The 14,714-nt window shown below is 37.2% G+C and overlaps 1 protein-coding gene across 1 annotated transcript in view; it reads left to right on the top strand.

The window, feature by feature from the left end:
- The window catches only part of LOC142226573 (thioester-containing protein 1 allele S3-like), a 30,557-nt gene extending 16,532 nt beyond the window's left edge, over positions 1 to 14,025 (top strand). The window contains exons 6-8 of the mRNA XM_075296658.1: positions 4,500 to 5,571; positions 5,632 to 6,150; positions 13,297 to 14,025. Of these exons, the coding sequence (XP_075152773.1) occupies positions 4,500 to 5,571; positions 5,632 to 6,150; positions 13,297 to 13,791 (2,086 nt within the window). The 3' untranslated portion in view covers positions 13,792 to 14,025. The remainder of the gene's footprint in view (positions 1 to 4,499; positions 5,572 to 5,631; positions 6,151 to 13,296) is intronic.
- The last annotated feature ends 689 nt before the right edge of the window (positions 14,026 to 14,714 follow it).

Here is a 14,714-nt window from a genome sequence, read left to right as displayed (position 1 = left end):
TCTGGGGATCGGTTTATATGGGACCTAAAGGGTGATACGGTCAAAATTTGGTCAAGGGAAAACGCGTGTAAATCGGTGAAATCGTTTATTTAAAAAATCAAATTAAATTTCTTTTTCAAGTTCAATTAGTATAAAATTCAGGGAAAATATTCAGTTAGGCTTTCGCTTTTCCAAATCTGAATTGCCGGGCCTCACGCTTGACACCTGCCATCAGATTTTGTACAGCCACCTTGTCCACCTTCTTCGCCGCAGAAAGCCAGTTTGCCTTGAACTGCTGCTCGTCCTTAGCAGTTTTTTTGGTCTTCTTTAGGTTTCGCTTGACAATAGCCCAGTATTTCTCAATTGGGATTCTTGTCGTTGGGGACCACCTGCACGTTGTTGGCGGCGTACCACTCCAGGGCCTTTTTACCGTAATGGCAAGATGCCAAATCCGGCCAAAACAGTACGGAACAACCGTGTTTCTTCAGGAAAGGACGTTTATTCAAACACTCTTTCTCGTAAATTTCTTGGTTGACAGTCCCGGAAGCTATGAAAATGCTGCTTTTCAAGCCACAGGTACAGATGGCTTGACAAACCAGATATTTCTTTGCGAACTTTGACAGTTTTATGTGCTTGAAAATATCTGCTACCTTTCCCCTTCCTTTTGCCGTATAAAACTGCTGTCCCGGAAGCTGCTTGTAGTCGGCTTTGACGTAGGTTTCGTCGTCCATTACCACGCAGTCAAACTTCGTCAGCATCGTCGTGTACAGCCTCCGGGATCGCGCTTTGGCCGTCGTATTTTTTTTATCATCGCGATTTGGAGTCACTACGTTCTTGTAAGTCGATAGTCCGGCTCGTTTTTTGGCTCGATGCACGGTTGTAGACGATACACCCAGCTTATTTGCGGCATCTCGGAGAGAGCTTCCGGTTTTCGATTTCCCCCCGATCCACACTTCCTGGCTATCGACAAACGTTCCCCCAACACTTTAATTACATTTGTAACGGTTGATTTGGCAACTTTTAGCGATTTTGCCAGCTTTGCGTGCGAGTAGCTCGGATTTTCGCGATGCGCGAGCAAAATTTTGATACGCTGCTCTTCTCGCTTGGACGGCATTTTGCCAACTGAAGAGTGAATTCCAAAATCAAAAAAGGAGCAAAATTCTACACACACACCTTCAAAATGAGGGGTGTTCAGGTTTTTTAAATGCAAAATTGAAAGAAATACGTCAAGTTTATATTGACCAAATTTTGACCGTATCACCCATTATATATACCAGGTATCCCGGTATGAAATGTGCGTTGTTTTTTTTTTTTAATAAAACGTTTGGATCTTTCCTGTAACTTTAAACGGTTAGAAATTATTTGCTGTGCAACATTCAACATTGCTGCCATTTGCTTTTGACTTAAAGTGTCATTTCCATCCAATAGCGTTTGCACTTCGGCATTTTCAATTTTTTTTTTGTGGTCTTCCACGTTCTTAATTTCTCACATAAAAATCATTACTTCTGGACTGTTGGAACCATCTTTTGCATGTTGCTTCTGATAGAGCATGATCACCATATGCCTCGACAAGCATTCTGCAGCACTTTTCTTCAAGTGAAAACAACAAATTTTGGTACAAAATCCGACATTTTTAACACAAAGAAAAAATATGATGTTGTCCGTTCAATGACTTAATGTATATTAAATATTTTTCACAGATGTCGTAGAAAACAAACAAAAACAAGTAAAAACGGCCGTAAGTTCGGCCAGGCCGAATCTTATGTACCCTCCACCATGGATTGCGTAGAAACTTCTACGAAAGACAGTTATATATAATCGAATTACTTGGGTTGTGGTATCTTAAATCGTTTTCTAATTTGTGGGTTAGTTCACACGTAGACAAAAAGGTATGTAAGTATACAAATAATTACGAATCGATATGGACTTTTGCACGGTACGTAGGGATCCAGAATTGAAATATGGGGGTCGCTTATATGGGGGCTATATAAAATTATGAACTTGATATGGACCAATTTTTGTGTGATTAGGGATCGATTTATCCGAGGGCTATATATACACGGATGAAACAGACTGTTTTTCATATGTTTGGCTATAAACATTATATGTTTGGAACACAAATTTTTAAACACAATATTTTTGAGTGCAAGCATATAATGTTCATAAACTAGCATAACATGTTTGGGACATATATGTTAATATGTTAGAACATATTATGTTTGGGACATAAAATGTTTGTAAATATAATATAATATATAATATATAATATGCTTGGATGCAAACATATATTAATTTAGAAATAGCCTATAAACATATATGTGTTTAGTAGCTTGGAGCGATATTTAACAGGGAGCGATATTGAATTAAGTTGGTGGTTGTTGCTTGTTATTACAAAATTAACATTTTATTTTTCCTTGGGCAATTGATCAGCTACTTCTTTGATCCTTACAAACTGTGTGGTCCGCTGTTCGAATCCCCGTCCGGCAAAAGGTAAAATTAAAATAAACAAAAATCATACAATTGGATAATTTCTTCTACAATGTTTGTATTACAGAAAAAGGTGCTAAGAACTAAAAAATCTCGTGGAAGTGAGAAAGATGTGGGGGAATATACAATTGGGCAGAAACAAAATTTTGAGCATTCAGGTCGAAAACCTATGTTGTTAGCACCTATATTACCTGTTTATTTTCATAATTCATTATGATTGTAAATATATAAATAAAATGTTGAGCACAATATTGTTTGGGAGAATTTTTTTTAAGCATATAATATTTTTGGGTGCAAAATGCTTCCAAACATATTATATGTTCACATAATAACATATTGTTTTTTGGAAGCCAACATTATTGAATTTGGATGCAAAAATACAAAATGTTTGGAACTTAGACTACCCAAACATATATTGTTTAGACCAATATGCTTTCAAACATATTATATATTGGAAGAGATCAAACATATAAATGTTTGGGCAATACCCAAAAATGTATATGCTTGAAGCAAAATATGTTTGGGAGTATATGTTACAGAAGCGATTTTTTGTGAGCGTGTAACAATAGACCGATATGGACCTATTTAGGCATGGTTGTTAACGGCCATAACTAGCACAATGTACCAAATTTCAACTGATTCGGAGGAAATTTACTCCTCCAAGAGGCTCCAAAACCAAATCTCGGGATCGGTTTATATGGGGGCTATATATGATTATGGACTGATATGGACCACTTTTGGCATGGTTGTTGAATATCATATAATACCACAACGTACCAAATTTCAACCAGATCGGATGAATTTTTCTTCTCCACAAGGCACCGGAGGATCGGATGAAATTTGCATCTCTTAGAGCAATCGCAAGTCAAATTTGGGGGTCCGTTTATATGGGGGCTATACGTAAAAGTGGACCGATATGGACCAATTTTTGCATGGTAGTTAGAGACCATATACTAACACCATGAACCAATTTTCATCCAGATCGGATGAAATTTGCTTCTCTTAGAGCAATCGCAAGCCAAATTTGGGGGTCCGTTTATATGGGGGCTATACGTAAAAGTGGACCGATATGGCCCATTTGCAATACCATCCGACCTACATCAATGGCAACTACTTGTGCCAAGTTTCAAGTCGATAGCTTGTTTCGTTCGGAAGTTAGCGTGATTTCAACAGACGGACGGTCGGACGGACGGACATGCTCAGATCGACTCAGAATTTCACCACGACCCAGAATATATATACTTTATGGGGTCTTAGAGCAATATTTCGATGTGTTACAAACGGAATGACAAAGTTAATATACCGCCCATCCTATGGTGGAGGGTATAAAAAAATAACGGTTCCTTCACAACAAATATTCCCTAACGAGACATTTGTTTCTTGACGCTCACTTCATACCGGTATACATGGTATTTATATACCGATTTGGGCTAATTTTGGCATGGTTGTTAGAGGCCATATATTAACGCACCCAATTGATGGTTTAGTGTAATATGCACCTCCAATATGGACAATAATTTGCACCTCCGATATGGACAAATTTTTACATGATTATTAGAGGCTATATCCTAACACCACGTACCAAATTTCCACTGGATCTTATGAAATTGAACCAAAAGTGGTCCGATATGGCCCATTTGCAATACCATCTGACCAATAACAACTACATGCGCCAAGTCTCAAGGGTATAAATGCCAAAATTTAACATAAAAATCTTTGGCGCATCAGTCGGTACCTGACCTGATGGAAAAGTACATTCAACTTTTTTCACATGCCTCCCTAATTTGGAATTTTGGGGATTGAATATACTACGGTGGAATGGTGAATATAGTACTATTTCTTAAAAGAATTTTTCCTCAAGGTGTAACCAGAGATTATGAGTAAACAAAACAAAAAGAATACATATTTGATTAACGCCAATTTATTATTCCCAGTTCAAAGCAATTCGTCTGCCGAAAAACGACAGTGGCTCTTTACTATCATTAAACATGTTTTTCTATGAGTGAAATAATATTCCTTAATCCTTATTACAGCACCGATTCGGATGGTATGGCCACAATTACTAAAAAGATTCCAGACACTATAACTTCTTGGATAATTACTGGGTTCTCTTTAAATGAGACCACAGGTTTTGGCATGACAACAGATTCTACAAAAATTCGCGTATTTCAACCATTCTTTTTAAGCACAAATCTTCCGTATTCCATAAAACGTGGAGAGGTCATAAAAATTCCCATTGTAGTATTCAATTATATGGAAACGGATTTAGATGCTGAAATTACCATGGACAACGATGAAGATGAATATGAGTTTGTAGAACCGGATGTGGAAGATGAGGCAAGCGAAAAGGAGATAACCAAGAAACTAACTATACCCTCAAACACTGGAGAAACCACATCTTTTACCATCAAACCGAAAGTGGTTGGTGATATTATGTTAAAAATTAAAGCCATTACTCCTTTGGCTGGTGATGCAATGCATCAAAAACTCAAGGTGGAACCAGAGGGTGTAACTAAATACGAAAACGAAGCCTTTTTCATTACCATACCCGATGGTGAAACAATCAAACATACTCTCAAAGCTGAAATTCCCGAAAATGTGGTTTTGGATTCGGAGTATTTGGAATTTACAGCTGTTGGAGATATATTGGGACCGACTATTAAAAATATTGATAAACTAGTTCGCATGCCATTTGGTTGTGGTGAACAGAATATGATCAATTTTGTACCCAATATTTTGGTATTGAAATATTTGGAGGCCATTAAAATGGATATGCCATCAATTGTGCAGAAAGCCAAAAATTATATGGAAACCGGTTATCAACGTGAATTAACCTATAAGCATAGTGATGGATCTTATAGTGCCTTTGGTGAGGGGCACAGTGAATCGAATAGTTGGTTAACTGCTTATGTGGCCCGTTCATTTATTCAGGCATGTAAATTCACCACAATCGATGAAAAAATTATTAGCGATGCTTTGTCGTATTTGGCAAAGACCCAAAACGATAATGGTCAATTCCCACAAACTGGTAAACTTTTCCATTCCTCAAATCAAAATGATTTGGGAGTTTCTGCTTTCATTTTGCTGGCTTTCTTGGAAGATAAGGTAAGACGAAATTTTAATAAATATAATTCATGAATTATAAGTGCTTCTTTTTTTTTGCAGGAATATGCCACGAAATATTATTCGCAAATCGAAAAAGCCTTGAAATATCTTAACGATAATGTAGACAGCGAGGAAAATATATATTCGTTGGCTCTTATTCTCTTAGTATTTCACAAAGCCAAGTGGCCAGAAACGGAGAAGGTTATGGAAAGGGTACAACTTAAATCTAATTTTGAAAATAATTTGAAATGGTGGACAAACTCTTTGAAATATTGCAATAATGATATCGAGGTTACAGCCTACATTTTCCAGTCATTGGTGGAGACGGAAGATGCGGGCAACCTATTGCCTATTATTAAATGGCTGGTAGGACAGCGTAACAGCTTGGGAGGCTTCGATTCGACACAGGATACCGTAGTTGGTTTACAAGCCCTAATCACATTTGCCGAAAAGTATAGCGCCTCGGGTGATGGAAAAATATCTATAGAATTTGAAGCGCTAGATGAAGAGGGTATCGCAACAGCAACTGGAACATTCAATATAGATCGTGAAAATGCTCTATTGTTGCAGAGTCATGTGGTATGTAACATTCTTTGTATTTAAATCGGTAGTTTTTATACACAAAACTGCACTGAGAATTAAAAAATTATTGAGCAGTTGAGCTTTGTCGTCTTAGATAAAAACAAGTATATACAGGCCGTAAGTTCGGCCAGGCCGTATCTTGTGTACTTCTCACCATGGTCGAATCATCCACAGTCGAATTACATGGGGTGTCTTATACCTTATTTATTTATTTAAGCATATACTGTACAACAAGATTTAAGTCTTATAATTAAAGTACAGGAATTTTAATAAAAAAAAAAATTATACGTTATAAATTTAAAAGCAAAAATGAATCATGATAATAAAGAAATTTATATTAAAACATAATGAAATGATTACAAAATTTTGATAAGAATGAAAATATGTTTAAAATTAAATTGAAAGGATTAATAAATTGAAATAAAAAGTTTTATTTATAACAAAGTAATTATTAAATAACTAAATTTAAAGTATCAAGTAAAGCAATACAAAACAAGACAGTTAAAATAACAGGTTGGCTGATAAGTCCCCGGTCTGACACATAGATGGCGTCGCTAGTATTAAATGCATATTATTTTGGTTCAGTAAAAACCTGATTCGTGTCAAAATTTGACGTCTGTAAGTCAATTAGTTTGTAAGATAGAGAGTTTTTTTGTGAAGCAACTTTTGTTATTGTGAAAAAAAGGAAAAAAAGGAATTTAGTGTTTTGATAAAATACTGTTTTCTGAAGGGAAAACATACGGTGGAAGCAGAAACTTGGCTTGATAATGAATTTCCGGAATCTGCCCCAGGGAAATCAACAATAATTAATTGGTATGCAAAATTCAATCGTGGTGAAATGAGCACGGAGGGCGGTGGACGCCCGAAAGAGGTAGTTACCGACGAAAACATCAAAAAATCCACAAAATGATTTTGAATGACCGTAAAATGAAGTTGATCGAGATAGTAGAGGCCTTAAAGAAATGAAAGGAACGTGTTGGTCATATCATTCATCAATATTTGGATATGCGGAAGCTCTGTGCAAAATGGGTGCCGCGCGAGCTCACATTTGACCAAAAACAACAACGTGTTGATGATTCTGAGCGGTGTTTGCAGCTGTTAACTCGTAATACACCCGAGTTTTTCCGTCGATATGTGACAATGGATGAAACATAGCTCCATCACTACACTCCTGAGTCCAATCGACTGTCGGCTGAGTGGACGCGACCGGTGAACCGTCTCCGAAGCGTGGAAAGACTCAAAAGTCCGCTGGCAAAGTAATGGCCTCTGTTTTTTGGGATGCGCATGGAATAATTTTTATCGATTATCTTGAGAAGGGAAAACCATCAACAGTGACCATCAACAGTGAAAACCATCAACAGCGTTATTGGAGCGTTTGAAGGTCGAAATTGCGGCAAAACGGCCCCATATGAAGAAGAAAAAAGTGTTGTTCCACCAAAACAACGCACCGTGCCACAAGTCATTGAGAACGATAGCAAAAATTCATGAATTGGTCTTCGAATTGCTTCCCCACACCCCGTATTCTCCAGATCTGGCCCCCAGCGACTTTTTCTTGTTCTCAGACCTCAAAAGGATTCTAGCAGGGAAAAAATTTGGCTGCAATGAAGAGGTGATCGCCGAAACTGAGGCCTATTTTGAGGCAAAACCGAAGGAGTACTACCAAAATGGTATCAAAAAATTGGAAGGTCGTTATAATCGTTGTATCGCTCTTGAAGGGAACTATGTTGAATAATAAAAACGAATTTTGACAAAAAAAATGTGTTTTTCTTTGTTAGACCGGGGACTTATCAGCCAACCTGTTATGATATGTGTAAATGATTGATAACTGGATTAATTAGTTTGCAAAGACTGGTAATGAGCAAAAATGATTTTTTTTTTTAATTTCATTGTGTTGTTAGTTTGCTGCAAACTATTGAGTAGATTATTAAACAAAGAAATGACACTCAGAGACTAGGCTTCGATACCGCCTTGGAACAATTTTTTTACACCTGGTCCATCTATTAAAACGAAGCTTCTCATATAAATAACGTGGTTGACCCGAGTTGATTATTTTGTGAAGGAATACAAGTGATCTTATATTAATCATATCATCAAATGATATCCCAAATATCAAGGATCTATATCGTGAAATGGGGTCATAACGCCTCAATCCGTATACGTAAAGGGTGATACGGTCAAAATTTGGTCAATGTAAACTTGACGTATTTCTTTCAATTTTGCATTTAAAAAACCTGAGCACCCCTCATTTTGAAGGTGTGTGTGTGTAGAATGTTGCTCCTATTTTGATTTTGGAATTCACTCTTCAGTTGTCAAAATGCCGTCCAAGCAAGAAGAGCAGCGTATCAAAATTTTGCCCGCGCATTGCGAAGATCCGAGCTACTCGCACGCAAAGCTGGCAAAACCGCTAAAAGTTGCCAAATCAACCATTACAAATGTAATTAAAGTGTTTGGGGAACGTTTGTCGACAGCCAGGAAGTCTGGATCGGGGGGAAATCGAAATCCGGAAGCCGCTGAGACGACAAAGAAAGTTGCCGGTAGTTTCAAGCGAAACCCTAACCTCTCTCTCCGAGATGCCGCAAATATTCTGGGTGTATCGTCTACAACCGTGCATCGAGCCAAAATACGAGCCGGACTATCGACTTACAAGAAGGTAGTGACTCCAAATCGCGATGATAAACAAAATACGACGGCCAAAGCGCGATCCCGGAGGCACGACGATGCTGAAGGGGAAAGGTGGCAGATATTTTCAAGCACATAAAACTGTCAAAGTTCGCAAAGAAATATCTGGTTTGGCAAGCCATCTGTACGTGCGGCTTGAAAAGCAGCATTTTCATAGCTCCGGGACTGTCAACCAAGAAATTTACGTGAAAGAGTGTTTGAATAAACGTCTGCTCCCTTTCCTGAAGAAACACGGTTGTTCCGTGCTGTTTTGGCCGGATTTGGCATCTTGCCATTACGGTAAAAAGGCCATGGAGTGGTACACCGCCAACAACGTGCAGGTGGTTCCCAAGGACAAGAACCCTCCCAACACGCCAGAGCTCCGCCCAATTGAGAAATACTGGGCTATTGTCAAACGGAACCTAAAGAAGACCAAAAAACTGCTAAGGACGAGCAGCAGTTCAAGTCAAACTGGCTTTCTGCGGCGAAGAAGGTGGACACGGTGGCTGTAAAAAATCTGATGGCAGGTGTCAAGCGTGAGGCCCGGCAATTCGGATTTGGAAAAGCGAAAGCCTAACTGAATATTTTTCCTGAATTTTATACTAATTGAACTTGAAAAAGAAATTTAATTTGATTTTTCACCGATTTACACGCGTTTTCCCTTGAACAAATTTTGACCGTATCACCCTTTATCTTACCATATGGAGTCAGATTAATTACCTACATAAGACAACTAAGTTCTCGATCAGAATATACAGAGGAGTCTATAAATTATTATGCACGTATATGAACCAATTTTCGCACAGTAATTAGGGGACCAAATTTCAAGCCGATCGGATGAAATTTGCATCTGAAATCAAATCTGCGAATCGGTTTATATAGGGGCTATGTATAATTATAGACCGACATGGAGCAATTTTTGCATGGCTGTTGGAGGTCATATACCAACACCTTGTAACAAATTTCATCCGGATCGGATGAAATTTTCACCAGCAGGAAGCGCGGGAAATCAAATCTAGAAATCGGTTTATGTGGGGTCTATATATAATTATAGATCGATTTGGACCATTTCCTTTAGTGGCTATATATTTACTCTAACATACGTAACAGGTTGGCTGATAAGTCCCCGGTCTAACAAAGAAAAACACATTTTTTTTTGTCAAAATTCGTTTTTATTATTCAACATAGTTCCCTTCAAGAGCGATACAACGATTATAACGACCTTCCAATTTCTTGATACCATTTTGGTAGTACTCCTTCGGTTTTGCCTCAAAATAGGCCTCAGTTTCGGCGATCACCCTGCGAGCATCCTTTTGAGGTCTGAGAACAAGAAAAAGTCGCTGGGGGCCAGATCTGGAGAATACGGTGGGTGGGGAAGCAATTCGAAGCCCAATTCATGAATTTTTGCCATCGTTCTCAATGACTTGTGGCACGGTGCGTTGTTTTGGTGGAACAACACTTTTTTCTTCTTCATATGGGGCCGTTTTGCCACGCTTTCGACCTTCAAACGCTCCAATAATGCCATATAATAGTCACTGTTGATGGCTTTTCCCTTCACAAGATAATCGATAAAAATTATTCCATGCGCATCCCAAAAAACAGAGGCCATTACTTTGCCAGTGGACTTTTGAGTCTTTCCACGCTTCGGAGACGGTTCACCGGTCGCTGTCCACTCAGCCGACAGTCGATTGGACTCAGGAGTGTAGTGATGGAGCCATGTTTCATCCATTGTCACATATCGACGGAAAAACTCGGGTGTATTACGAGTTAACAGCTGCAAACACCGCTCAGAATCATCAACACGTTGTTGTTTTTGGTCAAATGTGAGCTCGCACGGCACCCATTTTGCACAGAGCTTCCGCATATTCAAATATTGATGAATGATATGACCAACACGTTCCTTTGATATCTTTAAGGCCTCTGCTATCTCGATCAACTTCATTTTACGGTCATTCAAAATCATTTTGTGGATTTTTTTGATGTTTTCGTCGGTAACCACCTCTTTCGGGCGTCCACTGCGATCACCGTCCTCCGTGCTCATTTCATCACGCTTGAATTTTGCATACCAATCAATTATTGTTGATTTCCCTGGGGCAGAGTCCGGAAACTCATTATCAAGCCAAGTTTTTGCTTCCAACGTACTTTTTCCCTTCAGAAAACAGTATTTTATGAAAACACGAAATTCCTTTTTTTCCATTTTTTTCACAATAACAAAAGTTGCTTCACAAAAGACGCTCTATCTCACAAACTAATTGACTTACAGACGTCAAATTTTGACACGAATCTATGTAGGCCAAAATTTGTGTTACCATCTCAACTACTTCACATTTGCTGGAAGCTATATAAAGGAGACAATTTTTTTACTTCTACAAAATCTCTAGAATTCAAATTTAAATCGGCTAACGCTATCCAGTTAATTGGAGGAAACTTCCATTGAAAATGGGTCTAAAATGTGTAACGGTCTACCATATTTCCCCAACTCTGGTGTACGTATATATGGGAGCTATATATATAATCTGAACCGATTTTGACTAAATTTGGCATGTATAGTTAGAATAATAATTCTGCTATCTATGCGAAATTTCACGTATATGGGAGTATAACTTTGGCCCCCCTGGTCATATGAGTGCAAATCAGACGGAAGATATATATGGGAGCCATATCTAAATCTGAACCGATTTCAACCAAATTTGGCACAATTACCGATACTACTAATCGTACTCCTTGTGCGAAATTTGAAGCAAATCACGGCAAAACCCTGGATTTTGAGGCCATATAAGTTCAAATCGGACGAAAGATATATATAGGAGCTATATCTAAATCTGAATCGATGTTGACCATATTTGGCACATACAATAGTATGGTTAAAAGTACCGCTTGTGCAAAATTTGAAGTAAGTCAGGGCAAAACTCTGGCTTTTGAGACCATATAAGTCCAAATCGGGCGAAAGATATATATGTGAGCTATATCTAAATCTGATTCGATTTTAACAAAATTTGACACACTTAACGATACTATTAAACGTATCCCTTGTGCAAAATTTGAAGCAAATCACGGCAAAACTCTGGCTTTTGTGGCCATATAAGTTCAAATCGGACGAAAGATATATATGGGAGCTATATCTAAATTTGAACCGATTTCAATCAAATTTACCAAGCATTGGTAGAATGTCAATTCTACCCTCTGTGCAAAATTTCACGAAGATAGGTAGTAAACTTTGGCCTCTGTGGTCATATGAGTCCAAATCGGACGAAAGATATATATAGGAGCTATATCTAAATTTGAACCGATTTCAATCAAATTTACCAAGCATTGGTAGAATGTCAATTCTACCCTCTGTGCAAAATTTCACGAAGATAGGTAGTAAACTTTGGCCTCTGTGGTCATATGAGTCTAAATCGGACGAAAGATATATATGGGAGCTATATCTAAATCTGAACCGATTTGGCTGATATTTTACAAGATTTTCAAGATTCATAAAATATTTGGATGTACGGTATTTCAAGAAAATTGGTTGATAAACACGCTAACTATGACCAAATCGGGGATAAATATATATGGCAGCTATAGCTAAATCTGAACCGATTTTTTCCAAAACCAATAGCGATTGTCTCTGTCCCAAGAAACGGTCCTATGCCAAATTTGAGGACGATCGGACTTAAATTGCGAGCTGTACTTTGTGCACAAAATTATATATACAGACAGACGGACATCGCTAAATCGACTCTGAATTTAATTATAAGCCGATCGGTATACTAAAAGATGGGTCTATGACCACTATTTCTTGGCGTTACATACAAATGCACACCCAGAGAAGAAATATGATCACCTCAAACATGTTTTAAGAGCAAAATGTTATTTTTGGGTGGTGACCATGTAACATGGTTTTCGCAACCATGTTATTTTCTCGGAAATCATGTATCTGATTTCGGCGAGCAGGTTATATGTGACGAGAAAATAACATTTTAGTGACAAACATGTTACATGGTCACCATACAAAAATAACATTTTGCTCTTGAAACATGTTTGAGGTGATCATATTCCTTCTCTGCGTGCACAAACTTATTATACCCTGTACCACAGTAGTGGTGAAGGGTATAAAAATAATATGCATTTAATACTAGCGGTGCCATCTATGTGTCAGACCGGGGACTTATCAGCCAACCTGTTACTACCAAAATGGTATCAAAAAATTGGAAGGTCGTTATAATCGTTGTATCGCTCTTGAAGGGAACTATGTTGAATAATAAAAACTAATTTTGACAAAAAATATGTTTTTCTTTGTTAGACCGGGGACTTATCAGCCAACCTGTTATATACTTTATGGGGTTTGAAACAAATATTTCGATGTGTTGCCAACGGAACGACAAAGTTATGATAAAGGATATACAAAATTTTACATTATTTTATACCAATGTCATAGAGAAACAAAATCCTATATATTCTATTATAATTTCGTACTCATCTATAATATTTTTGTTTCAGCTCCCCAAAACGACTCGTCAAATTGTGATTAACGCAGAAGGAGAAGGATCATCTTTAATTCAATTGTCATATCGCTACAATGTGGCTACTCCAGACGCTACTTCCAGTTTTATAGTAAATCATACACCAAAGGAGACATTGTCCCCTGATCAATTATTTATGAATATAAGCGCTGAATATAAACTCGTATCGGATGAAGTTAAAGAATCAAATATGACTGTTATGGAGATCAATTTACCTTCAGGCCATACAAGCGATAATGATAGTTTACAATCTATTCGTAATGCTAAACGCGTGCAAAGGGTTGAAACGAAAAACGAAGAGACTTGCATAGTTGTATATTTTGATAGTCTTATAGCTGGTGAACCAGTTAGTTTTGATGTTTCCGCTGATAAATCTTACGAAGTGGACGAACTCAAACCTGCTGCAATTACTATGTATGATTATTACAATACCGAACAACGTGCTACTGTATATTATGAAGTTTCCAACTAAGTTTCTAAAAATATATATTATCTAATCATGTATGTATGCTATCAACACATTCATTCAATTGATAAATATTTTGTCTATGACTCTATAATATTTAGTTTAAAGGTTTGTACTGAAAATTATTTTCAGCACAACTAGAAGTGCCTTTTATGTCCAACATAATGTTAATGCTAACGTAAAATGCAGTTTTATAGTTTCAAAATTTGTTGCACAATAAATTTATCGAATTTTAATGTATTTAAATTTTGTTCAAGCAGGCAATACGGGGCAACTCGAAATGGAGAATACGTCCAAACTACATAACATTTTATTTTTAACATCAATGATATCAATGCAGGCTTGTTATTCGTCCAATTTATTTATTTTGCATATTCAATAGAATTTTAATACGAGCCTATTGGACATGAAGATTAAGAAATTTGTATTAAGTTATCAGTAAGTCATAGCCGAAAAGTACGCGAACGCCATTCAGTAACTCTTTGCATATTTCCGCTTAAAACTAATAAATGCTTCCCGTTTATATATGCTAACTTACATACACGGACGAAAAAGACTGTTTTTCATAGGCTTGGGTGTAAAAATTTTATATTTGGAACTAAATTTTTTTAACACAATATTTTGAAGTGCATGCACATAATGTTCATAAACTACCATAACATGTTTGGGACATATATGTTAATATGTTGGAACATATTATGTTCGGGACATAAAATGTTTGTAACCATAATATGCTTAGATAAATAAAAATGTTACTCAATTAATAACAATATTTTAGAACAAGTATATACGGCCGTAAGTTCGGCCAGGCCGAATCTTATGTACCCTCAACCATGGATTGCGTAGCAACTTCTACTGAAGACTGTCATCCACAATCAAATTAATTGGGTCGATTAAATACTTATATAATTCAGTTTGACAAAATTTTC

Source organism: Haematobia irritans, chromosome 2, assembly GCF_050003625.1.
Source record: "Haematobia irritans isolate KBUSLIRL chromosome 2, ASM5000362v1, whole genome shotgun sequence".
NCBI lineage: Eukaryota > Metazoa > Arthropoda > Insecta > Diptera > Muscidae > Haematobia > Haematobia irritans.
This window is presented reverse-complemented; position numbering and strand designations above follow the sequence as displayed.